Consider the following 26,564-nt stretch of genomic DNA (forward strand, 5'->3'; position numbering starts at 1 on the left):
CAGTAGAATAAAATCCTGAAATTACAGCTTTTAGTTTCAGTGCCACCCCAACACTGCAAAAACGGATCTAAAAACAAGTAAAATGTTCTTAAAGTTAGTGTATTTGTCCCTGATTTGAGCAGGTAAATAAGATTATTTGCCAATGCAATGAGTATTTTGACCCCTAATAAAAGATAATTACACATCCTGCACTTGAAATAAGATGATGGAGATGAGTTGTTCCCATTTTAGGGTCAAAAATCTTGTTCCATTGGCAAATCATCTTATTTACCTGCTCAAATCAAGGACAAATACACAAATTTTAAGAATGTTTTACTTATTTTAAGTTCTGTTTTTGCAGTGAAGAGTTTAAGTGGCTCCATCTGGCCACCCCTATGAAATATTTCTGGAGGCGCCACTGCTAAAATTAAGTGTATTTGTTCTTGATTTGCACTCAATCTTATTTTAGGGGTCAAAGTACTCATACCATTGGCAGATAATCTTATTTTCCTGCTCTAATCAAGGACAAACAAACTCGTTTCAATAAACTTGTCCTTACTTTTAGTTCCCTTTTTTGCAGTGTAGCGTTCGGGATGATGCGCTGTCTTAGTCTTCCATCACACTTGACATGGTACGTGGGCCAAAGGTTCATCTGATCAGAGCACCGCCTTCCAGTTTTCTTTCTTACCTTCTTCCACGCAGCTCAGATTCATGGAGAAACTCAACCAACAGAAGCTCTGGATCTCTGCAGCTCCCCCAGAGCGACCACAGGCCACGCGGCGGCTTCCCTGAGCAAAGCTCTGCTCGTCTGGCCGGTCATTAATGCCAAACTATAAACATCATGGGACGAGGGCTTCATAGCTTCGGCCTGCCTGTGGTGTTCCTCTGTCCTCATGGTTGTCCAGCAATTCCCTCAAAGAAACCTCTGTAAAACAGCTGGATTTTCTTAAATTACACACGAGACGAACCGATTTGCCAATTAGGTCACTTGTTATTTTATTCAATGGCATTAAAGAGAGCTAAATAAATAAAAGCACACCCCACTTTATTCAGATGTGAAAATAATGCTGACTTCTTCCAGTCGGCCTATCAATCAACCCCCCCCCCCCCCCCACCCCACAGCAAAATATATAAATAGAAATACAGTGAAGTTTGTGGGCGTAATGTGACAAAAGGGTTTGAGTACTTTTGCAAAGAACTGTATACATAAAGATCGTGTGGATGAAGCGAAAGCAGGCGTCCTCCCAGGAACCTCGAAGGGTTTTAATAAATAAAAGCTGTGGGATTAAATAAAGACAGGTATTAAAGACAATGGATGAACGCTAACAGGAGATCTGTTTGACTTGGATTTAACAACCTTTAAGTGTGGCTGCCTCACCTTAAACCAAACACTTAAAAAAAAAAAGAAAAAAAAAAAGAAAGAAGAAACAAAGCGTGAATTTTTTTTCACACCCAACAGGTGGTGGCTGCGCATAAAACGGAGGCAGACGTTTCATTGTACAATAAACCTTTAATAAATAGTTTATCATTAGTTTCCCGTATTTACATAATAACCACCGTTTTTAACTTTACGTTGCCGTACACATTTCTTGGCTAATTTTAGGCACACAGAGAACTTGGGGGTTTCAGGCCACAAAACCACGGCGTACTAAAAAAATCGAAAATAAAAAAAAGTGGCTAATAAACAGGTACGCGTCGAGAAATATATCACTGCACCGTACGACCAAACAGGACCGGGGAGGCGGCCGGCTCCTCCAGCGACAGCTACATATTTACATTTGCTGCACGTACGGGTGATTTCCGTGCTTTCGCAGTCGTCTGCTTGGAGCGCGGTTGGTTGCACATGGAGGCCGGTGCGTTTTTACTCTTCTGAGATTCATCCAATTAACGATTGGTCTGGGATTAAATGACATCTTGAAGTCCGGCTGGGTGGAGGAAAACTGTGACGGGGGGGGGGGGGGGGGTCGACGGTGACGTGAAACGTTCAGATATCAGTCTGGTAAACTGCACATTTACACTCGCAACAGAAGAAAGAACAACAAAAAAAAAAAAACAAAAAAAGTGAAATGCTTGTCATTAAATGAAGACCAAGGCTGAAAACAGGTCAATCAAAAGTTGTAAAGATTCCTAAAAAAAATTACAGGATGGAGACTTAAAAAGCCATAATAAAAAACAAAACAAATTACAGCCTTAGAAGTTAAATCTTCAGCCAGATATATTAAGACAAATAAGAAGAAACCAAGTCAATAATCAAGTTACTCAAGTGCAAACAGTACAAAAGAAGCAAAACTCAAATTTGGCACACATGTGAGCTCAAAAGGTATTAAATAGCAGTTAGCTAATACAGACGTGATTAAAATATTTGAATTTTTCTGCAAAAAAAACAGGAAAAACTAAAACCAGCTGTGGTACAAGGTACTCCTCCACCCCAAAAACAACACAAAGATAGACATGAACGCCACCTACAGGCAACAAAAAGCACATGGCATTGATTTTTTTTTTACACCAGGGTGGATTTTAAATGTACTTCAGGTCTAGAATGAGGCTTTACATCCCGTCGCTCTTAATTAGGCGCGGCTCACAGAGCTGCAGACGGCCCACTTCTGCTTATAAAGGTTGCTAAAAATCCTTTTGTTTTATTCCTCATTTACAGGGATTTGTTGGAAATGAAAAGACCAAAAGCAAACAAATGAACGTGGGCAAAACAAAAACAAAACACTAAACCAGATTTTAGTTCATGCTGCTTGTTGAGGTTGATATCAGTATTTCTTTATCCCACTGTGAGCAACTTCAGTCCTTATGTTTTATAGCAGGTCGACTTGATTTGAATTACTGCTTTAATCAAACGCTTTTCCCTAAACTTTATAAAAAAAAAAAAAACACAAACAGCAGAGGGTAAAGGGATGGTTGGAAACGTTGAGATGAACTATGGAAACCACTCCTTGGTGATGGAGGCTGGAAAACTGCGTCGGCCGCCGCTCTGAAATTTAACTACATGAATCCTGAATAGGTGTCCTGATCTTACCTCCATGATCGTTTTTAAAAAAAAAAATCACAACCTGTTTCTGTGAGCAGGCCTCGCAGAGCTCCTGTATATTTGGCTGATTGAGCAAAATCCTGGGGTCTTAACGTTTTTCACTCTTTATGCCGATATTAGGAGCGCTTAGAGAGCGACTCCATTAGGCGGCTTTCACTTTCAGATCATTGTCGTGTCGTTAGCTTTGAATCCCTGCTTTTCAAGAATGGTTAGGGAAAAGAAAAAAAAAAAAACTGGATTCTGATCCAAAAACAAATATTCCTTCCAGCAGATCCAGAATGCGCTGATTTTACCCACCGACGCTTTAAATACGAAATTGCCACATGTTTCTGACGTAAAGACTTTCAGACGCAGCTTCCCAGTTTTAGTCATTAGCATTGATATAAAAAAAAAAAAGAAACTTCCGAATTCATGGAAGATGATTTTGAAAGAGGGTTGATGTTACATAAGAGAAAAAAAAAAACCAATGACAGGGAGTAAGGAAGGAAGGAGAAGGACGGAAAGAAACAGGAAAGGAAGAAAATGTGAAGAAGGAGTCAGAGGAAAGGTCACAAGGAAGGACAGATGGAAAGGAAGCCAGATCATTGAGACACAAAGTGTGAAAATACGAACATTTTCCCATCCTCTATTTTCTGGCTCCAAGCAGTAAAAGGAGGTGAAGCATGTTGTCCGTGTCCCTTAGCTGGCAGTGGAAACACGAGGGATGAGATCAAACCGTCCGTTTCTGATCCAACGGCAGAAATTCGAAGAAAGCGCGTGACAAAACGAAACGAAGGTCCCCGGCTGCAGCAGGCGCACCGACATCCTCATGACGGCATCAATGATATCAACACGACCGCGTTCTCCCTGCCGCCGGCTAGCTCTAAATGGTCCTGATGCTTTTGAAAACAGAAAGAAAAGGGAAGGTTCTGTTAGCCTCGGCCCTGATGCTGATGCACACCATGAACTAAAACGAACGCGAAAGAATAAAAAGAGTCTAACAGCTCCGATGGGAGCGACAGTGAGATTACAGAGCCTTCTCAGACCTTGGTCTTCATACAGGTTATAATGCGGGTTTTTATTTTTATTTATTTTCTTAACGGTAAGCCACTTCAAGGCAACGTTTTTGTTTCTTGACTTAAAAACTTGAAGCACAACTAGACTTCAGTTGGAACAGAGAAAAAAACAAAACGTACAACCCAAACTGTACTATGAATCTAGAGGACTGCAGGTAAACATTGAGGGGAGACCTCAGCTGACGGGGCGCGCTCCTCCTCCCCCGCATCGCTCTGAGCGAAGGAGCCGCCAGGCCCCAACAAATCTGCCGTACCGCCGAAGCTTTCATGAGAACCGGCCGACGGTTCATCACTTTGAGCCGTCGGCGCAGAGGGAGGCCTGCGTTTCCCTGTGTGGACGACAGCTTCTCAGCACGAGGGCTCAGCTGCTCGTTCCACTCCGACGTGACGAGATCCATGTCAGGACTCGCAGGTATTTAGCGACATTTTTAAATAAACCCCCCCCCCCCCCCCCCTTGCACTTGATTGGGTTCAGCTTTGCTTCAGTAGGACAAGGAGGAGGAGGAGGAGGGGAGCTGATGTGTTTTCCTCCCTGTTACAGCTGTAGAGAAAGTGAAGTCCAGCTGAGCGACAGCCCTCTCTCTCTCTAAAAAAAAAAACAAAAACAAAAAAAAAAACCAGAACAAAAACCGATCGCAGCCTCGGGATCTTCAGAGAGTCCTCCTAAAACCCCGCCTTCAGACAAAGTACAGCTTCATGGAGCGTCCGCTTTGGCGCTGCGGACATTTTCCCCAAACTCTCCACGGCGCTCTGACCCGCGTCCCTGTGGTTAAACCGTGCGTCTATGTGGCGAGGGTCTTTGCTGCGGGGCGGTCGCCCCCCCCCTCCCCCCTTTAGCTGAGGTTATACGCTGCTGTCCTCCAGCAGCGGCTCCTTGCCCTCCGCCCCGCTGCCCTGGGGGCTGTGGGAGTGACTCTGCGCCCCGTTGCTGTGCTTCTTGTAGGCGCCGGGCCGCACGCCGGGCCCCGTGTGCTCGGGGATGAAGAGCGCCACCAGCAGGGACAGCAGCACTGAGCACGCTCCGAAGAGGAAGGGAGGACCGGGGATGATGGCACTCTGGGAAAAAAGGAAGCGTACGCTCTGTTAATTTACAGCAGATTTATAAAAAAAAAAAAAAAAAGGTTTCTGCAAGGTTCATACAATTTAAGACCAGCAGGATTAAAAGCTAAGATCTTTGATTTCTCTGTAGCTTTTGGAAGTCAAATAAAATCTTTTTTTTTAAGTGTGCTCTTCGGTTAATGACCCAAACTAACCAATTATTGAAATCCCCATTTTTCCAAACCAGCATATTCCCACAGTAGCTGTGTTTACATGCTAAATAATTTCACAATCTCATTAAAATGTATTCGGATTAAATAATCTGATTGTACCGTTTATATGGGCACATACTCAATTTAGCTGGTCATAATGTGCGTTTATATGCACCGGGCTTTATTCAACATAGAACCACTCTGACATATGCAATTATCAATTTCCCCTAAAAAAAATTATAAAAATAAAAAAACAGAAGTAGTACTTCCGTCTTTGCTAAACCACAAAAATAGTAAACAAACCAGTATTATACGAGTTTGTCTTCTGAGCGCCCAGGCTGAACTGGCATGATGTTTTAATTAAAGCTGAAACGTTAGTAAGGACTTTGTATCTCCCCTTTAATTTCTTATTAAAGGGTTGATATTAGGTTATTTTAAAAGGGTTGATATTAGGTTATTTAAAAAATATGACTTTGTAAGAATAAAGTCATAATCTTATGTAATTTTACAGTCATAAAATTACTATTTTCAAAAGAGGATCACCAATCTCTGGCGCTGTTGTTTTGGAACAACGTGGGAACCCAACAAATGAAGAAATGCACAAATTTCAGCCTTTTCTTGTTTAGAACGGCATCCCATGCAACCTGTAAACCATCACATTCAAAGTATTTGCAGGACACAAAATTACATTTAGGTGAAGTTATAAAAGGTTTCCATTTTCCAATACATTAAGGAATGTACAGAATAGCTTAATTTTTATGGAAAAGGGGTTTGGAAATAGATCTGCAACATGGACAAACTCAATAGGTTGCCTAATTTGAAGAAAAGCATGACATTTCTAACCTTTTTGGCAGTTTTTTTTCTCCAAATATTTTCTTGGTCTGGAAATATTTTGTGTCTATTTTAAGCAACAAGAGCGAGACATGGGTCACTCATGGAAAATGCTTTCTGTATTTCGCAAACAATGAATGCTGGATGTTTGTGGCGTCGTTCACCAGGAAAAACAACAAAACATGGTCACTAAAAGATGAATACTTTATCAAACATTTTCTATTTAAGGAAGATTTAAATTTATCAGTGAAAATGTCATCCAAAGTGAATTTAAAAAAAAAGGCCCATCTGCATTATTTTGACCAAATTCCTGCATTTATAGGCCAAAAGTTAATTTTCAGGTGTTGCTAAATGTCCCGTGGGCCGCTCTCTGGGTAGCGCTGGGTTTAAACCCGACATCTTTAATGCCGTTAAGGCACCAGGCCTTCCCCTTCTAGTCGCTGCTCACCTCGTCTGTGGGGTTGGCCATGTTGGATTTGGGACCTTTTTCAGAGCTGTTCGTGTCTGACAGCTCAACGTGGAACAAGTAGAAGACAAAGCCATAAAGCGCCGGGCCCAAACCGTTACAGAGCCCTCGGATGCCAGTAATCATCCCCTGGACAACGCCTAAATGGGTGACAAAAAAAAAAAAAGTTATAACATATACATTAAAATGACCAACTAAAGTGGATATGACACTGAATCACTCTTAATCCCACTAAAAAACTAAACAAATTGCTAATATGAAAGCCTTTCATATCATAAGGTCTGTTTCACATAACAGATGCATCAGTCAGTGAACCACTGATAGATCATCAGCTAATTGGGGCGCTGATCGTCTCAGACCAGGAATCAGATGATGAAATATTTTATTTCTTCTTTTTTCAGTCCCTTATCGCCAGCTTTATCCTCATTTTGGTCTATAAATACAAAAACCTCTCTGACCTGTATGGTTTTCGGTTTAGTTTAAAGGGAGGAAATGATGAGGACACAAGGAAGGAAATAAAGTGAGGACACAAGGGAGGAAACAAAGTGAGGGCACAAGAAAAGATAGGAAGGACACAAGAAAAGATAGGGAGGACACATTAAAGGCAGGATGGGACAAGAAAGAACAAATAGGACATGGGAGTAAAACATGAAGGCCATGAGGAAGAAAGAATTGTAGGAAACAATGAAAATAGAACAAAGGAAAGGAAGCAAGGAAGGAAGGAAACAAGAGAGGAAATAAAGGAAGGAAAGAAGGAAGGACATAGGGAAGGAAATAAAACATAAGGGAAGAAAGAAAGGATGCACAGAAGGAAGAACAGAACAACATCTGACCAAGTGATGAGGACTAAAGTCTTAAAGAATATTTTTCCATCTTCTTATATTTTTCTGTGCATATGCAGACCTGGAAATACTGAAAATAACATTCCTACTCTTCCAGACTGTGTAGGAACCTTGTATTCTTCATGTTTTTAATGTAACAGGAAAACAAATAATAATGAAAGTTATTTTTATTTTTTTTACAATTTCCAGCACGGGTACAAAGTGTGATAATTCAGGCAGGTAGGGATGGACTCAGAGTGACGTCTGTGTCCGAAGAAAAACTTTCTTAAAAAAAAAAAATCTTAAAAAAAAAAGCATAAAAATGGTTTATCAAAAGAAATGTCTGCGCATCAGTGACACGGAGAACAACAGAAAGCGGAGGAGCTCACCTTGCTGGTCAGGATCAGCATTACGCGACACGATGGCGCTGATGGCGGGGAAGGTGATGCTGGACATGGCTGCTACGGCCCCAGCTGCCCACATCATCCTGCAGTTAGGGTTGGGGAGAGAAAAACACTGTCTTATTTCATGTTTACCAAACTCTAGCAGAACACTCAGATGGCCTCGGGAGTGAAAATGTAAAAACAATAAACAGGCTCTCCAAGTTGACTATTGTTAAGCGATCTACCTAAAGAGATCCCTTCTCCAGTATTCATCCATTGAACAATGAGTAGCTCCTGTATGAGAAGTCCAACTCAACCATAAATGTCTTATAACATCTGGTCTGTTTACTAAATTCAGGCAGTCATATTGCAAAGGTTTCATTTCAGAATCAGTGCATTTTATTGCAGCGTGCCGCAAAAGCTTTAGAACCAGAGACTGAGCCTCCTTGGAGAGAAACAACATTAAGAAAACTGTCTTTGTGATTTTTTGAAGCAGCATTGAATAATAAATTAATTTTAGGTAAGTAAAATGACTACTTGTATGTCTTAAATGCAGAAAAGCGTTCAGGTAATACCACCTTATAGTACAGCAGAGGCCTCTGAATGCCATTTTGCAGCAATATGGCTCCCTCTAGTGGTGTATTTGGGTAAAGACAACCAGAATCATAGTTTGCTTAAAACACCGTTAACTGCACTGCAACAATAATTAAACCATTCAGGCTTGTGGGATGGAAATTACTGAGATGAACACAACCAATTGAAACAGCTGGTTCAATATTCAGTTTAAATTACATATGCTGATGCCCTATGCGGGTACGATGCACCGTTAAAGTTAGATTAAAGCACTTTTAATTAATCTCTACATTTCTAAATGTACAGTCTCTAACAAAAATGATAAATTATATATATATATATAGATAGATCAGAATGAGAATTTTACTCCCCTGTTCTATAAAAGTCATGGTGCATCTCAATAAATTCTAATGCAATTTATCTTAGTAATTCAATTAAAAAAAGGTAAATCTTAATTTGTAGTGTATATTTTCATTATGATAGCTAAAAGTCAATTAAAAAAAACAAAATTATCCTTCTCAGAAAATCAGAAGATGAAAATGTCAAAGAGACCCTGCCTGCATAAGGAGGATGAGCCACAAAAGATCCCAGCTAAACAAGCTGGCTGCTCACACTCTTATGAACGGAAAGTTGACTGGAAGGAAAAACTGTGGTAGGAAAGGGTGCACCAACCACAGCGACGAGCGCAGCCTGGAGGACCAAAGCTCACTTAAAACGTCAGGGGGCGTTTAGGTAGTTGCAAACTACAATGATCAACGTTAACAGAAATAAATTCCCTGTTTTAATGAATGTATCAAATATATGAGTTTCACTTTTTGAACAGAATTGTTGAAATACACTTTTTAAATTAGATCCACATTCAACAAGATGCACCTGTGGATTCTTGCAATATATGAACTAAAATAATAAAAAGCTCGACGGGTGACTTTAACAGAGAGTTTCTGCTACAGGAGAGCTTTTCTCAGCCCCACCAAACGTCTACGTGTCAGCGGGCGGAGATAGTGGCGCTAAAGCGTGGGATCTCCCTGCTTCCAGCGGGAAGATCCCACATCACCAGTCTGTACTCGTTCACTACGCTGCAGTTCATCAGCAACACTCTTTGAAGCTTTATCGACCAACTGGTTTTCTTCATGTTGTAACGGCATGTTTCATGGCAATAGTACCCCACCGGGTGAAAGATAAGGAAATAAAATAAACTAATTTTTCCCACTTTGCTGACCTCTGATTTGTTGTGAATTGAGTTAACTAGAGGCTCAGAGGTGTGAGCTGAGATCCACTCACCAGGGCTGAGAGCCAAAGCCATACCAGGCCAGCTGGAGGATCTGGAAGCCGAGGCCGAGCAGGATGGTGTTTTTATTTCCTATAGAGCGCATCAGGATGCCCAACACGACCGTCTGAGGAAAGTGGTACAAAAAAAAAGATTCTTAGCAGCAATAAGAGATGCATCTATTTAGTTATCAATCACAAACACACAAACATAAATACAAAATTGTATTTTATTAATCTCCTTTGGCTTCCATGACTACTTAAAAAACGATCTAAGCATATTGAGTTGAGGTCTAGAAACAACAAAATACATGTAACTGCATTAATAAAAAAAAAAAAAAACAAGGTGACAATATAATGAACCTTATTACGCATGGATCTGGTGGAAGTTTACTATTATATACCTGAGCCAAGATCGAGAGGATCCCCACAACTGCAATGAAGGCAGCCACCGTCTCTGAGGAGAACCGTATGACCTGAGGGGAGGAACGCATTCAGATAAATCACAGGTCAGGACAAGACTGTAGGAGACAAGCAACACTAAACCTGTTCGCTCTTCTCGCCCAAGACACAAAAACACAGGAGCTGCCATCTGATATTTTGTCTACAAGCTCAGTGTCCCACTTCTTGGTTTTTTTTCTGGAAAAAAAAAAAAAAAAAAGAGCTTTGCTTTATGGAGCAGAGGCATTCAGGCCAGACGTTGAGGCCTTTCATGTGCTTCCAAACAATCAACAGGAGGAGGGGGGCGGGGGGGAAAGGTAACGTGAGGAGTTTGTAAATTGTGACAAAGAAAGAAACACAAAAAGTTGATGAACTACTTTTTTGTAAAGTGCAAGGAGCAGTTTTAGCCCATTGCTCCGGCGTTAGGGTGTTATCTTACGGCGCTTTCTCTGGTAGGACTGAAGTGCAGCAGTTTTCTGTCAGACCTGCTAAACTGGTTCTTCTGATCTTCCTCTGAATCGGTTTTATTGAGGTTAATCGTTTAAAAGTCATTAAAAAAAAGAAAAAGAAAAGATTGACGCCTCTCGAGCATAAAGTACGGAGGGCTAAACGGGACATTAAATTAAGAAATATAACAAAACAAATCATTAAATATCCCATATTTATTTATTCAAGACAGGAGTGAGTAATTGAATATCTCATTTATGAAAAACACAATTCAACAGCTAAATGTCCCATTAATTAGGTATGTCTTTTAAATGAGGATAGTAAATAATTTTTTTTCTTTTTTAAAGAAAAAAAACAAACAAATACATTTCAAAATATAGTGGTGTGAAAAAATGTTTTCCCCCTTCCTGATTCCCGTTGGTGTGGACTTTTCTCCCCCTTAATAATAAAGACGTTAATTTAATTACTGCATTTTGTGTTTACTTGTGTTGTCTTTGACTAATAATTAAATTAGTTTGATGTTTAAAAACTTAAATTGTGACGTAAAAAATAAGAAGAGGGCAAACACCTTTTCACTCCACTGTACATCTTATTATTTCACTCCGTATTTATTTAATTCACGCCTCCTGTGCAGCGGTGTCACCATGAAATGATTTAATCTTTTATTGCCGTTAGATCAGGAATGTGTTTTCTGGCTGTGCGTCAATCTCTTATCTGTGGTCGATTTGTTTTGACTTGCTGCGCAAAGCAACCAATCAGACGTCAGGGTCTGACGAAGAGCCGCCCTGATCCCGCCCACCGGGTTTGCTGGGTCAAGCCGGCGGTTTAAATAATTTCGTGGTGACACTGCTGCACAGGAGCAATGAAATCAATAAATACAGAGTGAAATAATTAGTGAATAATAAAAAAAGGCATTTAATTATTTACTGTCATCATTTAACAGGAATATTTTATCATTTAAGAGGTTTAATGATGTATTTATTTCCTGACTCACTTATGTTTTTAATGGACATACACATTTATTTATTTCATGACATTAATTACATTTTGTCCCTTCTAACCCTCCCTATAGGCTGGCAGCTAGTACAAGCTGAAAAGAAAACGCTGTTATTTTTGACTGTGTGGGCTTTTTGCTGCAGGACTGTTTGTAAATCCACCCTAATGAGCAAACACTTGAATCAAGTACTGAAATGAGCTGCTCAGCAAACTTGCTCTGCTGCAGCTGACAGCGACCTCGGGAAAAGCTTTTTATAGGATATTTCCTGGAGTTTTTCCACTGGCTGTTCAGCATTTAATAGGCAACTAAAGTAGCAAACGTACGAGGCTGTCACAAACATTGTGCTCATAGAAGACTGTTTAAAATGGAGGAGATTCTGATTGAGATCTGAGCTGGACAACCTGGTTGTCCGTCTACCACATTTCCCTCTGAATAAATATTGGAGGAAGCGTTAACTTGGGCTCATGTGGGATTTATTAACAGTGGACCTGCCCAGACTTTATGCAGCCAATTAACTTAGCTTTGAGCTGTGTGGATAATTAATCCCACATTAAATAACATTTAAACTGGACAGTCATTTTCTATAGGATCCATTGTTACATTTTTCTCAAAAACTAAATTTTTTTTCCCCCTTTGGAGATGCACTCATGACTGAAATTACCTATTTTTTTTTCACCAATTCTGTTTCATCAGTATAGACAATAACAAAACGCGGAAGAATCTTTTTAATATCAGATAAAAAATAAGAGCATAATTTTATTTATTATTGTCGTGTTTGAACCGACACTGTAGGTTATTTTGTACTCTAGAATAATTAAAATTTTTGTTTGCCTCTTCGGTGATATGCAAAATCTGTGAGGATAACTAAAATAAATAAATCCACCTTTGCCTTTTGGGGGAAAATGCGCCATTTGGATTTAATATTAAAGGAAATTCTGTGTGTCAGTTTTCAGTGAATGGGACCTACCAAAGATGGTTTTCTGAATAAATATAACCTACAGCTAATCCTGGTTACATTTCAGAGATCTTAATGATGTTTCCAGTAGAAAGAAGTCAGACCTCACAATGCTTTGCAGTTCGTATGGCTGCTCGCCCACAGGGCTCATGGTGGCGCCCGTGATATAACCGAAACCACGTAAAACAGAGATGTGTGCACCAGAACTACAACGCACAAGAAGTTGGGAGGGTTCTACGAAATTTCCACATCATAATTTCTAACCGTTACCCAATTCCACATCTGTCAGATTATGCAACACACCGGACTTTTGAAGAGGGAACGCTGACCCAGTGGGGCTTTTCCACTGTTTCTGAAACTGCACACAGTGCCTTTAATGTGGGATCGGGTCCACCTTGTCCTGCTCAGACTGTGCAGGTGTGGACCAGAACATTTTGTGATATATGACGCCTTCATTTTGTAGAAAAAAAACAACAACAGCGTCGGTGCATTTTTTTGCTTTAGCATCTGAACCAAATGGACCCGTTTGCTGATCTAAAGGGGTAGAGGAGGCCAAAAGACTAAATACAAATGTAGTTTTTATTGAATTTTTAGGAAATTTTGCTTAAAATCTGCAAGTTCCCTTTTAATAAATAAAAAGCCAAAGTAAATGTTAAATATAAATCATTATAAAAACACTTATATAAATGTCATAAATCTAAATTGTCATATTCTAGAGAAATAAAGTCTGAGAAGTCAAACATTTTTCCCTCTTACAGATCCAGAGTTGGAATCATTTTCGGTACTTCTATGACTTTATAGAAAGATTATCAGAAACCATTTTTATATTTTATGGATACCAAAGCTCTGGTGAGCCTCTTTCTTGGGAAGACGATGAACCAGGATATTTTATGATGGAATAAAAACAAAGCCAGTGGTCGCAGTGCGATGCAAGCCAACTCCACAAATGTTCCTATAATACCTGCGTTGCTCAGTATAATCGATGGCTTGCAGCAGAATATTGCACCCTGCTGTACCCCAGAACACCCTCACAAGTGAGTCCTGATCTCCTGAGGGGTTAAACTCTCCGTATGAAGTGTGGGAAAAACAACTCAAACCATTGTTGCTTCAAACGTTAACTTACAGGACTTAAAAAGAGTTTGCTACAAAAGGCTCAATGCTAGAAGAGTTGCAAAAGAAACAGCGACATAATATCAGGTTAACGGTGCACTTACTGCAAATAAGATCAGAAATGTTATGTTTTATAACTTGAAAAAAAGGTTTAAGGAGGAAATGAAAAATGTTACCTGTTTGAGATAGAGGAAGAAGCTGGAGTACTGCCCGGCTTCAGGGAGGTAGGAGAGGAACACTGTGATACAGATGAGGAGCACCGTGGAGTCCTGGCCCACTTTACGCAGAGACTGAACAGGAGAAAAACAAGAGTTCAACATCCAGATCCAGATCTGGAGAATGATAAAAGCCAATATTTATACTTCTACAAGCTTTCCAAGCAGGAGCCAGGCATGTGACATTTCTGACGGACCAATATAAATAACTGTCTTCAAGCAACAAGTCCTCTACTCCCTAAAACCCTACTCAAATAATTAAAGCAGCTATAAGTAACATATTTAATGTAAAATCAATATAAATAATTCTCATTTGTCACCCTGGATGGATGTAACATTCCTTATAAACAACCGGTCCTCTCCATCAACAATGTCTTAGTCACGTTTTTCTCCTTTCAAAACTAAAGGTACGGTCCTCAGAACTACTTCGGTTCAGAGTGGAGCCCTTATTTACTTCCTGGTTCCTGAGCCAATCATACGAGAGTTCCCAGGGTTCCCAAACCAGAACGCAGCATTTGGTATTTTATCTTGGCAAAAGAGCAGCAGCCTGCTAACATGGAAGCCAGTAAGAGAAGCAGACCAGAAATGGAACAAAATACAACATTATAGACTTATTTTGTGGAAGTTAAAAATTCAGTGGAGTTTCACAGCAGCGACGGTCCGTGGAGTAAATGGTCGTTCTCCATGAAAGGCATCGTGTATGTCTTAATCCAAAAAAAACCCCAAAAAAAAACGTTAAAAAACAAAACAACTGGACTTCTATTCTGACACTGAAGATGTTTCGCTTCCCATCCAGGAAGCTTTTTTAATTCAAAATGTCTGGAGTTATGTGGAGTCCCAAGCTTTATAGGCCTGCCGGCGAGGCCTTGTTATGTATATGAGTTGTTTGGATTTTACCACTAAGTGTCATTATTACTTATAGCTCCTTTAAAGATGTAGGACAAAAAAGAACAACCTCTGACATTAATGAGGTGAAAAAAAACATATAAAGGATTAAACACAGAAACTCCTGGGAAAAAGTCAAGTCATTTTAACTGGAATGTTTCCAGCTGAAACCAATGACGTCTTTTATCTTAAGGTTTATATACAAAGGAATATAAAACAAATTAAAAAGGATAAAAATGTTTATACTTTACAGTAACTTATAAACGGTTACTTTCATGATTGTGAAACCAATCAGCTTAGTTTTGTCAACTGTGAATGATGGTTGCGTGCTCAGCATTTGATTGGAGGAGATTTACCTGTATAAACTTTGGCACCAACTTAAAAGTTGCAAAGACAACTTTTATTTTTTATTAAAACAATCCTAACAAATGTTATCTTATTCTTCTCTTTAATCTTTTGGGAAAAAACATGCTTGGGAAACCTGGATTTTATAGAGTTTAGCAAAAAAAACAAAAAAACAAAACAAAACTAAACCCTATGAATTAATAAAAATGTAAGTTAAAATTGATTTTAAACTTTTAGTTATCAGACTTTTAATTTTTTTTTAATGATTTTAGTTCTCGGGCACTTGTTAAAATCAAGCCAACGGTGCCACCAGGTTGGATTATTGGAGAAATTAATAAGTCACACTGAAGAAGACTGGTACTAAAACAGAACTTAGACTTTCTAAATGAATAAAACAAATCTGGATTTTGTACAATATCCCTAATTTCTCTAATTTGTAGAACAATGCACTAATATTACCGGAAATCTTTATTGGTTGACTGCAAATCGCCACATTCAGCCATAGAGAGTGTAGTGCCTTGCAAAAACTGTGCAGGAGGAAGTACCCGAAGAGAAGCACCTTGCTAAATGCTGACTCACCCTGGACACAGCTTTTGGTAGCGATAACCATGACTTGCTGAAATGTAAGTTAATATACAGCCGGTACTCACGGCGAAGGGGTCTGCCTGTTCCCAGGAGATGGGCGCTCCCCATGACGCCGGCCTCATCTTCTCCGGCAGAGACTCCGGCACGGCCACCAGGATGAAGCAGATGTCCAGCAGGGCGATGGCCGTGGCCAGGATCACCACCAGCGTGTCGCCGTAGGCCTCAGACAGATACGCTCCGATGGCCGGACTGGTGACCAGGCTGGCCGCAAAGGTGGCCGACACCTGGGAAGGACGGCGACGGAGAGGCGATTTAATGAAACACAAGAGGAAAACGGTGAGTGCGGTGAGCCTTGATCAAAGCGTTTCCTCACCAAGCCATACGCTGTGCTCCTCTCATGCTCTTGCGTGATGTCTGCCACGTAAGCAAAGATCACAGAGAAGGTGACGGCGAAGACGCCAGACATGGAGATGACTGCAAAATACCACCTAAGAGGAGGCAAACGTGGGATAAAATGTAACGATTCAGCAACGAATGAAATGTTGACCACTGTGATTCACGCCCTCTGTGGACGCCGGCACTGCGCGCTCTTACCATGGGCTGATCTTCATCAGCGGAATGGGCGCGCATGTGAAGAAGACCGTTAGCAGCAAGAAGGACTTGCGCCCCCATACGTCTGACAATGCTCCGATCAGAGGAGCACTCAGAAACGACAGAAGGCCCTGAAAAGAGAGGACAGAGATTTTTAACATGATGCAAAGGTCCAACCCCCAGACTAATGGCCTCTGTAGCCGAGGCCCACGCTCTACCTCTACACCACCAGCAACCCAAGACTATTCTGTCTTAATAAAACGGAGTAAGAGGAAATTATACATGTGACAAGTATGTCATTCCTTCTGGGGTGAAATCAGTTATCTGAGGCTCTTGTCTTCATCTAATGTTGAACCGGATGCCATTAAACCCTCAGCAAACCCTCCAAAACGCTAAAGGCTATAAATCGGTAGCAAACTGTGCCTTTAAGGTTTCACATTTTATTGCGTTAGAACCACAAGCTTCAATGTGTTTTATTAGGAATATTTGGGATAAATCATAGTTATGGAGGGCATAGTTATGAAGTGGATGGAGGAGATGCGCGTCTTTCAAACCATTAAGGCAAGGCAAGGCAAATTTATTTAAATAGCACAATTCAGTACACAGACAATGCAAAGTGCTTTACGTGATTAAAATACAGGAAATAAAGCAGAAACAAAGCAAGTAGGAAAAAGCAGTTGGATTATATATCTATATATTAAAAAATAAAAATAAAAAATAAATAAATAAAATTTGCATTTGACTGTTTAACTAGTGCAGTCGAATGCAGTCCTAAACAAATGTGTTTTTAGTCTTGATTTAAAGGAACTTGGGCTTTCAGCATTTTTACAGTTTTCTGGAAATCGTTTTCCTAAATTTTATTTCTCCCCGAGTCAAAACTTTGAAGAGCAAAGCGTTTCATGCTGCTGCAGCAGCGATTACTTCGGGGGTACGCCTCGGCCAGCTTTTCACCACCACAGATGGCCATCTGTCAATTATTTTTTGCAAAACAGCTCCGACTCAGACTGAACGAAGAACGCGTGTGAGTATCGGTTTCCACAGATTCTCCATTGGGGCCATGTCTGGACTTTGACTGGACCGTTCTAAAACACATGCATATGATTTGATCTGAACCCCTCCATATAGCAGCCCTGGCGTCACGCGTAGTGTTGTGAACCTCCGCCCCAGAACCAGGTCTGTTTAACTCGTCTTTGCCTCCATGATTATCGTCTCCTTTGCTGTGACCAGGTTCTCCGTCTCTGCTGGACAAAAACAAACCCCTCAGCATGATGTCGCCACCACCTCGTGTCAGCGGGGCTAACTGCAAAGGGACTTCTTTCTGTTATCTGAGCATGCGGGTGGCTTCGGGGTCTTGAACTGGCCCATTACCTTATTTTTCAGACTAAAAGGCACACCTAAAATCATTCGATTTTCTCCAAACTTGATGGTGCGCCTTTTATATGAATACTGTTGTGCCTACTGACCGATTTTATGTGAATCAATGTGCTCAAAAATCTGTTAAAATGTGTAAGTATGACTTTGGTTAGCAAAGAAGCCGCTCCGCTCAATGGATATTCGGAGCATTACATATATTCGGTACACTATGTCACTACCTTATGGGACCCCTGAGCTGTCTACAAGACTGCCTGACTGCAATATCTAAACTAGAAGTGCATTCATGTAAGGCAGCCTGCATCCGGAGTATGCGCTAGCAACAATAAAGCTAGTAAGTTAATTCAATATAAAAGTTACGTTTATTTCGGCCTTATGCTATAAATAGGGCAGTGTAGTCCAACTACTCTATCCTCCTAATTTGAGATGTCTAGCTCTCCCTCTCAGGAGAGAGCTGTGTACGCGGAGGGGCGGAGTGATATTACACACTTGGGAAGAATATTTAGTGCGTCTTATTGTGCGAAAAATACGGTAGTAGTATAACGAACCACGGGGGGAAAAAATTATACTTAATGACACACAGGTGGACTCTATTTTCATTCCTCCAGGCAACTAATGTACGTACAACATGAACACAGAAGGTTGCAGGCGTCTTCCTATCTAAAGTTGCTCATATATGGGCCTTTATAGAGCAACATTGATAACCGACCAGCAATGATTTCCATAATGGAGGAAGAGAAACAGCGATGCATTCATAATGTCAATTTAAGCAAAATAAGGAAACACACGGAAAGGTTTGCACCTTTTACATTCACCGCCTCTAAATTGCAATTATGTCAGTGATGATAATAAAACATGAGGGAAGACAGAAGCATGTGATTGTGTGTAATTACCTTCACGCCGTGAATGAGTCCATTCATCAGGAATGTGTGTCGGGGGAATGTGCTATTTAATACCTGGAAAAAAACAAACAGACAAACTCAGATTAAAACACGTTGGATTTGTCATTCACCAACATTACAGGAGACAGTTTAGCAGCTAAAGAAAGTTTGCACACTAACGGGAAGAGCTCTTAAAAAAAAAAATACAGAAATCCAGCTACACCAAAAACTGTTCAATCAAACTAAACTAAAGCACATTAGAAAACAAAAGCCTACCGCCGAGTTTCTAAAATATGGTTTCACAAAGTTTATGAGCCAACATACATGACAACAAGCATTTTTTCCCCTTCAAATCCTGTAGTTATTTGATTTAACACAGTTAGAAAACGCTTCTTAGCATCTTTAGTGGAAACGTGTTTGAATTAGAGTTTCAAGCGTTCCTGATTTTTTCAGGGCCAATCTTTTCCCCAGGGTGGAAAGTTTGATTTCATGATGAAAAGTATGGGCCTAAAGGCATGACATGACTGAAACATCATTAGTTCAACTTTGTAGTCCAACTGTTTGGACTATATTTGCTTTTAGTTTCTATTTTCCCATGTTTTATTTTGTTTCTACATTTTATTCCAACTTGCCTTTATTCTGTTTTATTTTCCAATGTTTTATTCATGTAAAGCACTTTGCATTGTCGTTGTACTGAAATGTGCTATACAAATAAATTTGCCTTGCCTTGATTTTACATCTAAGATGATTAATAGCGCATTTTGCTATTTAAAACACAGTCCGTTTGGTTATTTAAACATGATAAGCTGCAAATTTCTGTGTTGAAATACTGGAACCACTGCAGATGAGCAAACTTGACATAATTCACATTACTCATAAATTCTCTTAAATTAGACCTCATGAAGTCTTTCAAAGTGATGACGTTTCTTTTCCTCCTCATCCCCCACAGTTTTATTTTCACAAGGTTAATTTTATAGAAGACTGTAAAGTGTTTGGTTTACGCTTTGTGGATAAACCCCTTTTTGCCCTATTTTTTATTTTGAGCCGTCATGTGACTTGAGCAGACGCCAAAACTGATAATGTGTTTCACGTTTGCAGTTTTGGCTCAAGTTCATCTTTACTTTGTTATGCTGTAAGAACATCTACGCTCTTAGTAATTATGTCCATAATTAAATATGACAGTGTGTGGACATAATCGGTCAGCTTTTTGGGGTCTTTAAACTGTGACACCGTAAAAAAGAAAAAAAAAAGAAAAAACACAACAAAAAAATTTAAGAAGCAAAGAAACGATTTCATCTGCTGTGGTTATATCTATATTCTAGCCACAGTCTTAAAAGCAAATAGGTTTAAAACATTCTAAGATGTGTTCAAGTGCAAAGAGGAATCAAAGGATTATTAGCTGGATCAGCTGCGACCTGCAGGACAGAAAAGGAAAAACTAGAAATCTGATCTTTTTTTCCGATAAGTGAACACATCACACCTAAATGCTACCAGGTCGCGCTGACATTACTGTTCTTCGTGAAATGTGTTTTTTTAAGCCTCTTTCACAAAACATTTCTGCCATAAACCCAGAGAAATGAGCCAGGTCTCAGCAGCTTCAACCAAACAAGTCTCTCTGAAATCCTGCGGGAGGACAGGAGGCGTGGTCCGCCCGCAGGATTAAAGCTGAGTCCAAACCTCTCCCCATGATATCCTTTAGAAACAACAGCAGCAAACTCAGTGTTAACGATCCTGCTGTTTGCAAATTATACCATAAACCACAACATATTTATTCAGTTATCAAATAATCTTCTACCTAGCACTCTATAGTTAAAATACACACATTAAAAAATGGAGGATTGAAAGGTCTAAACCAGGGGTGCTCAAGATGCGGCACATGGGCCGTTTGTGGCTCTTAATTTTTTTGAGTGCCTCTACCGAAATTCAAGAACGGTACAAATAGATAATTATTTAATTTTTTTTAGGGGAATATTTTTATCAACTAAAATATAATCATAATGAAAATTATATCAACAGTTGTGGTATTTATCTTTAATTGACCATGTTATTGTATATTTTCATTTCATAAGACAGACTAAAAAAAAAAGAAGAAAAAAAAAAAAAAGCACCCATTTAATGCACTTGATACGACAACTTTGCTGAATTGCTGCATGTTTATTGCTGAACAGGTAAAAATAATAACCCAATAAACTCTGTGCTTCTTTCAAATATTAAATTGTGAAATCTCTTGTAATATTGTGCACATTCCAGTGTCTAAAAAACATTAGCAATTTATAATTCTTCCTGTAACACGGTCTAAGAGATACGCTGTAATCCTTTTGAAGCAGAGTTTCTGCAACACAATAAAAGCCGCCGCACCTTCAGAACGAATTCAAAAATATGATCAAACAATGTGAAGCACATGCTACTGCATATTTGCACTCTTATTCTAATCATATTCAGAGTTTAAAATGAATTTAATTACCATGGGATGTTAAAAATGTTAAAATTTACTTTATTTTGAACACCAAAGCTGCTATTTGGAGAGAAATAAAACTAGAGACGACAGTCCAGTCTTGGCAACTTAGCGACTCTGTCAATGTATTTGGGGACTTTTCAGACCCCTCTAGCAACTTTATAATATAGACTAAGACAACTTTATTTGTCATTTTGTATGCACAGAGTGCGTACAGAACGAAATTTCGTTGCATGCAGCTTGTAAATTGCAGTAAATTTAAATTACAGTATAAGGTGCAGCAGTGATTTAAAAGTAAACAATTTAAATGTAGACAATGCAGGAGAAGTCGCCGTGTACAGGTGAGTATTTTTTAAAAACCATTTGTATGTGCAGAATTGATTGTGTAAGGGCATTTGTGCGAGAATAGGGTAGTTCACGCGTGACGTCAGCGCTACATCCGGGTCCCGCGGGTAGGCAAAAACAGCTGCTCTCGTCTACTACATGAGAAAACGGGTGATTTAGAGCCTACTTTTAGTTCGTTTATTTTTGGAATCTAAGCAATGCCTACGACTTGTTGTGCTCCCGGTTGCACACAGAGGCATTCCAAATCGTTGGATGTACGTTTCTGTCGTTTACCGAAGGAGGAAGGACGAAGAAAGAAATGCATAATTTCAATGAAAAGAGCGCAGGCAGACACTCCCAATGGACTGGGGGAGCATCGTACTACGACAGAATTTGCAGTCTACACTTCATCTCCGGTAAATACAACTTAATTCTGCTCTAGTCATTGTTCTACTTAAATAGCGGCGGAGGGGAGGTGGCGATCGCTACACGGGCCGGAGGAGCGGTAGCAGCAACAGCAGTGGCTGCTCCGCCCGTTCACGGGCTGCGGCAGCAGTAGCCAGCGGAGAAGCCACTGCTGTTGCTAGCAGCAGCGGTTTCTTCGGCCCGTGTAGTGTTTACGCTGCTGCTGCGTAAACACTACACGGGCCGAAGAAACCGCTGCTGCTGCTAGCAACAGCAGCGGCTACAGCTGCTGCTGCTATTATGCTCCCGTTCACGGGCGCCATTACTTCTGTGTTTACGCTGCAATGTCGCAGACACCGCCACCCATTTTAACAAGACAAAAACACCAAAATAATCCGTAGTGAAATTTTTTTTTTTTTAACCTACCGGGCGGGTCTTCCTCTCTGCTGAGACGCGGTCTGTGCCCGACGCCGCTTTGTGCTGTTGCACAAACATGTGTGAACAAGATCCATCCATCCATTTTCTGACCGCTTAATCCCTCATGGCGTCGCGGGCGTTGCTGGAGCCTTTTTTCCGATATAAAATAATTGTAGCCGTCCAGTGGTTTCATGGCTTTCGTGCTCTCTCGTCTGTACTGGCCTGCCGTGTTTATAAGGCAGCTGTATGTCGCAGTACGAAACCCCCTGGCCAGCATTTCACAGACTCGCTCCGTCCCTTCAGGCTTTTGCTATGTGGATCTGGCAATCTGATACCATCAACCATCAACTTACTCTTAAAACGATCTTGTAGTACGTTATCTAAAGAAGAAAAATAGGTGGAGAACTCGTCAGTTTCTCTGTTTGCGTCCGCCATTGTGTTCGCCTTTTGCCTACCAGTCCGGTGCGCATGCGCGAAAAACCCGCATCAAAACAATAACAATGAACTACCCTATACAGCTTGTAATTTACAGTAGATTTAAAATACAGTATAAGGTGCAGCACTGAAATTAAAAATAAAGCAATTGAAATGTAAACAATGCAGGACAAAGTCACAGTGTACAGGTGAGTATTTAAAAACAAAAAAACATTTATATGTACAGAATTTGATTGTGCAAAGGGCATTTGTGCAAGAATGCATTTAAAAACTAAGAGTTCGGCAGCATTTGTAATGCTAGATGGAGATGCAATGATGCAAAATGTGCAAATACGTGTGCTTCTGATTATTATGTTTTTGGTAAAATTAGATGCACATAGTGTGGATTGAGGCAACACATCCAAATTCATGCGTTATTTCATGAAGTAATGTTAATGTATATTCCGTTTAAATGAGATTTTAACGAGTGTGACCCCTCGTTAAAAAAAACACCCTAGAGGAAACCCTGTTTAGGTTCTGTTTTACTCAAATAGTCTCCTGTTCTCTAACATAGGACTTTACTGGAGTTAAAGACTTTCAGGCAGAGAATAACTCAAACTCAGGCTCAGTTTGACAAAAATCCTACAAAAACGTTCAGTTCACGCCAATTGTCAAAAAAACAATATTCTTTTTGAGAGGAAAACTAAATCTGTTGGTCGGAAATTGGCCCCAGAATCTCCGATCGGTGCATCTCTAACAGCAACGTAGACGCATGCTGGAAGCTCTGACAATGTTTGCCTCGGCGAGAGTAATTGGGGTTCGAATCGTTAAAGCTCAAAGTCTGCAGCAGTCATTGACACCAGAGCCCTGTGCTTCAGCGTAGACTGGGACATGTTTAGTTTGAAGCAGGATAACGGAGTCTGGTTATTGTAGACGTCTGTGAAGGAGAAGTCATCTCCTCCTCTGGGAGTCATATGTCCAACACACACACACACACTCACTCACTCAGACCTGAAATGTTTAGCGAACGCTGTTGCTCTTGGATACCGGTGAAGCAGTCCCTCTCATCTTCAGACGCCCTCTGGTTAGTCAAAAATGCAAATGGGTTTGTCAGCCAGCAGCGACCCCCCAAACAATCACCGCCGAAACGAGTCGCACAAACAGACACCTCTGCTGAACAAGAGACCGCAAGAAGGCCTGCGTTGCATAACCCCGTCTGGTTCACATCATGTGGCAACAAACAGGTTTGCTCGTACTTAAAAATGCCGCTTTCTGCCAAAATGACACGATTGAAAGAAACAAAAACTATGCGGCTGGAAAAGAGAGGTGATAAAACTCGCAAAATTTACCTGGAATGTGCATAAATAAGCTAGACGGGGGAAAACGTCATCGGGCCAGCTGGGATAAAATAAAGCACAGCTCATGGCGAGCCATTTATAAAAAAAACAGTTAGTAGTAGCAGCAAGATGATGCAGACTCGTTCTTCTGTGCCGTGTAAGTTATGAGACCTCGGTAGCAAACACGGCGTCCAGCCGCTCACAGCTGCTACCACAGCGTTTGAGCTGAGCTGTGAGGGGCGGACCGCCTGAACAGCATCTGTGCTGCGGGCTGACAATACAAACCAGCCAGCCCCTGATAAGCCTTTTCAATGAAGCATTAGTAACCACAATAAAACTGATGCCCTACCCATATTTCTCTGTTTAGTATCTGCTGGGGGGGGGGGGGGGGGGGGGGTGTTCAGAGTCCCAGAAGGTTCTGGCCAACCGATTAGGATTCAGTCATTCCCATGAGACCAAGACATGGGAAGAAAGGAGGATTGGTGCACTGCAAAAGCGGATCTAAAAATAAGTAAAATGTTCTTAAAGTTAGGGTATTTATCCTTGATTTGAGCAGGTAAATAATATTATCTGCCAATGGAGTGAGTATTTTGACCCCTAAAATAAGATATTTAGACATCCTGCACTTGAAATAAGATGATGGAGATGAGTTGTTCCTATTTTAAGAGCAAACATCTTATTCCATTGTCAATTCACCTTATTTACCTGCTCAAATCAAGGACAAATGCATTCATTTTAAAGAATATTTTACAGGGTGCTTGCTCTTTTTCCAAATTAAAATTCCAGACTTTTTTAAAACTGATATTTTTTTCCCCCCAAGACCTTAACTTTATGTACTTGTATACTTGTGTGCCTACTGCCTACTTCATTGGTTGAGATTGTACAAACTTTTTATTAGAAATGTTAATTTTTATAGGCTAGTATTCAATGAACAAATGCATTATTCACAGTAAATTATGCTTTTACTGATGAAAACGTTTCAAAACATGAAAATCACAAGTACATGAATTTCACATCAAACAAGTGTTTGATTCCATTAGGCTAATACAGTACGTGACCAGTTAGTAAAATTATAGTTTTATAGCCTACCTTCCTATTTCTCATTTCACAATGCCTTTGAGCATACTGTAAAATTCTACCACACATTTTTTCCCATACTTTATTAAGACTTTCACACAAAATTCAAGACTTTTCAAGGTCTGGAAAACAGTGTTTCAAAATTCCATACTTATTAAGACTTTCAAGACTTGCGCAAGCACCCTGTTTTACTTATTTCTAGTTCCGTTTTTGCAGTGTGGGGATATACGGCGCCTTACAAAAGTATTCACACCCCCTGCATTTTGCCACACTGTGTCACATTCCAACCAGAAACGTCAGCGTACATTACTGGAAGTGTTTTATGCATTTCTGTTCAGCCCCATTGGGTCAATCAGAACTACCTTTAGCTGCAACCACAGCTGGAAGCATAATGGAGTGTGTCCACCAGCTTTGCACATCCAGAGGTTGAAACGTTTGCTCGTTTCTCTTTGTAAAGCAGCTCAGACGTGTGGGATGGGAAGAGTCTGTGAGTAATTTTCAGCTCTTCCACAGATTCTCCAGGTCTGGACTTTTGACATTGCCTTGCCAACACATCAATATGCTTCGATCTAAACTGGTGCATCTTAGCTCTAATTGGATGTTTGGCGTCGTTCTCCTGCTTGAAGTCTTTTGCAGCATTGAACATGTTTTCTCCTGCGTTTAGCTCCAATCGACTCTGAACCGCTTCTCTGGCCCAGCTGTAGAAAAGCAGGGCCTCCACAGCCTGATGCTACAACCGCCATGTATCCAGGGTCAAGACCAGGGTAGGGGAGGACTTAAAAAAAATGTATCACGATATATTGTGATACTTTAACTTATACAACGATAAGATTGGTGATAAAAGATTATTTACAGCTTCTTGGAGCTTTTTAGGTAGGTGTGGCTGTGACTGCATATCAATTAAATTAAATTCTGTGCTTAAAAGACATTTAATAGTGTAACCTATAACATATTGTCATCAGGACACTAGTAATATAGTGTAAGTTTTATCATCAAACTGCACAAAGTAACTGCATTTAATTAGATTTTTATTTATTTATTGACATTTATGATGATCTTAAGAAACCAGCGGAGCAGGAAATAACAAAAATAACGATACTCGCTGTTTTGGGGGTTTTCAGACACAACTAGTTGGAATTTATCGTCACAATGAACTTAAATTCTTTTCACGATGAGAGATCTTTCACGATAAAACGATACGATAAAGGCCAGAGTGAATATTTGGCCTAATTGTAATGTAATTATATCACCATCTCCCACATGACTGTGGTCTCCTCTATGTGGCAAACTGCATCTTTTTGCGTTTCCGGCAACGACGGCTTTCTTCTCGCCACTCTCCTGAAAAGGACAAATCTGGCTGATCTCTGAAGGATTCTCCCACCTGAGCTGCGGATTTCCACAGCTCCTCCAGGGTTACCGTGACCGTCTCAGCTGCTTCTCTTACCAACGCTCTCCTTGCCCACCTCGTCAGTTTATGTAGACGACTCGGTAGGTTTGCCGTTGTGCCGAACGCTTTCCGTTTTCAGCTGACTGACCGAACAGCGGCCGTTTAGACGTTGAAAGCTTTGGGATGTTGTTTTAAAAACGTAACCCTGCTGTCGTCTTTGCCACAGCTTTGTCCCTGATCTATCTGGTGAGTTCCTCGGCCTCA

General features: G+C 40.4%; 1 protein-coding gene across 1 annotated transcript in view; it reads right to left on the reverse strand.

The window, feature by feature from the left end:
• Positions 1–1,469: 1,469 nt before the first annotated feature.
• mfsd14a2 (major facilitator superfamily domain containing 14A2) overlaps positions 1,470–26,564 on the reverse strand; it is a 30,290-nt gene continuing 5,195 nt past the window's right edge. Inside the window, exons 3-12 of the mRNA XM_012869488.3 lie at positions 18,497–18,559; positions 16,236–16,363; positions 16,015–16,129; positions 15,707–15,925; positions 13,788–13,901; positions 10,066–10,137; positions 9,677–9,789; positions 7,829–7,926; positions 6,601–6,758; positions 1,470–5,127 (exon numbers count right to left, since the gene is read on the reverse strand). Of these exons, the coding sequence (XP_012724942.1) occupies positions 4,915–5,127; positions 6,601–6,758; positions 7,829–7,926; positions 9,677–9,789; positions 10,066–10,137; positions 13,788–13,901; positions 15,707–15,925; positions 16,015–16,129; positions 16,236–16,363; positions 18,497–18,559 (1,293 nt within the window). The 3' untranslated portion in view covers positions 1,470–4,914. The remainder of the gene's footprint in view (positions 5,128–6,600; positions 6,759–7,828; positions 7,927–9,676; positions 9,790–10,065; positions 10,138–13,787; positions 13,902–15,706; positions 15,926–16,014; positions 16,130–16,235; positions 16,364–18,496; positions 18,560–26,564) is intronic.

The sequence above is a fragment of the Fundulus heteroclitus genome, chromosome 6, assembly GCF_011125445.2.
Source record: "Fundulus heteroclitus isolate FHET01 chromosome 6, MU-UCD_Fhet_4.1, whole genome shotgun sequence".
Lineage (NCBI taxonomy): Eukaryota > Metazoa > Chordata > Actinopteri > Cyprinodontiformes > Fundulidae > Fundulus > Fundulus heteroclitus.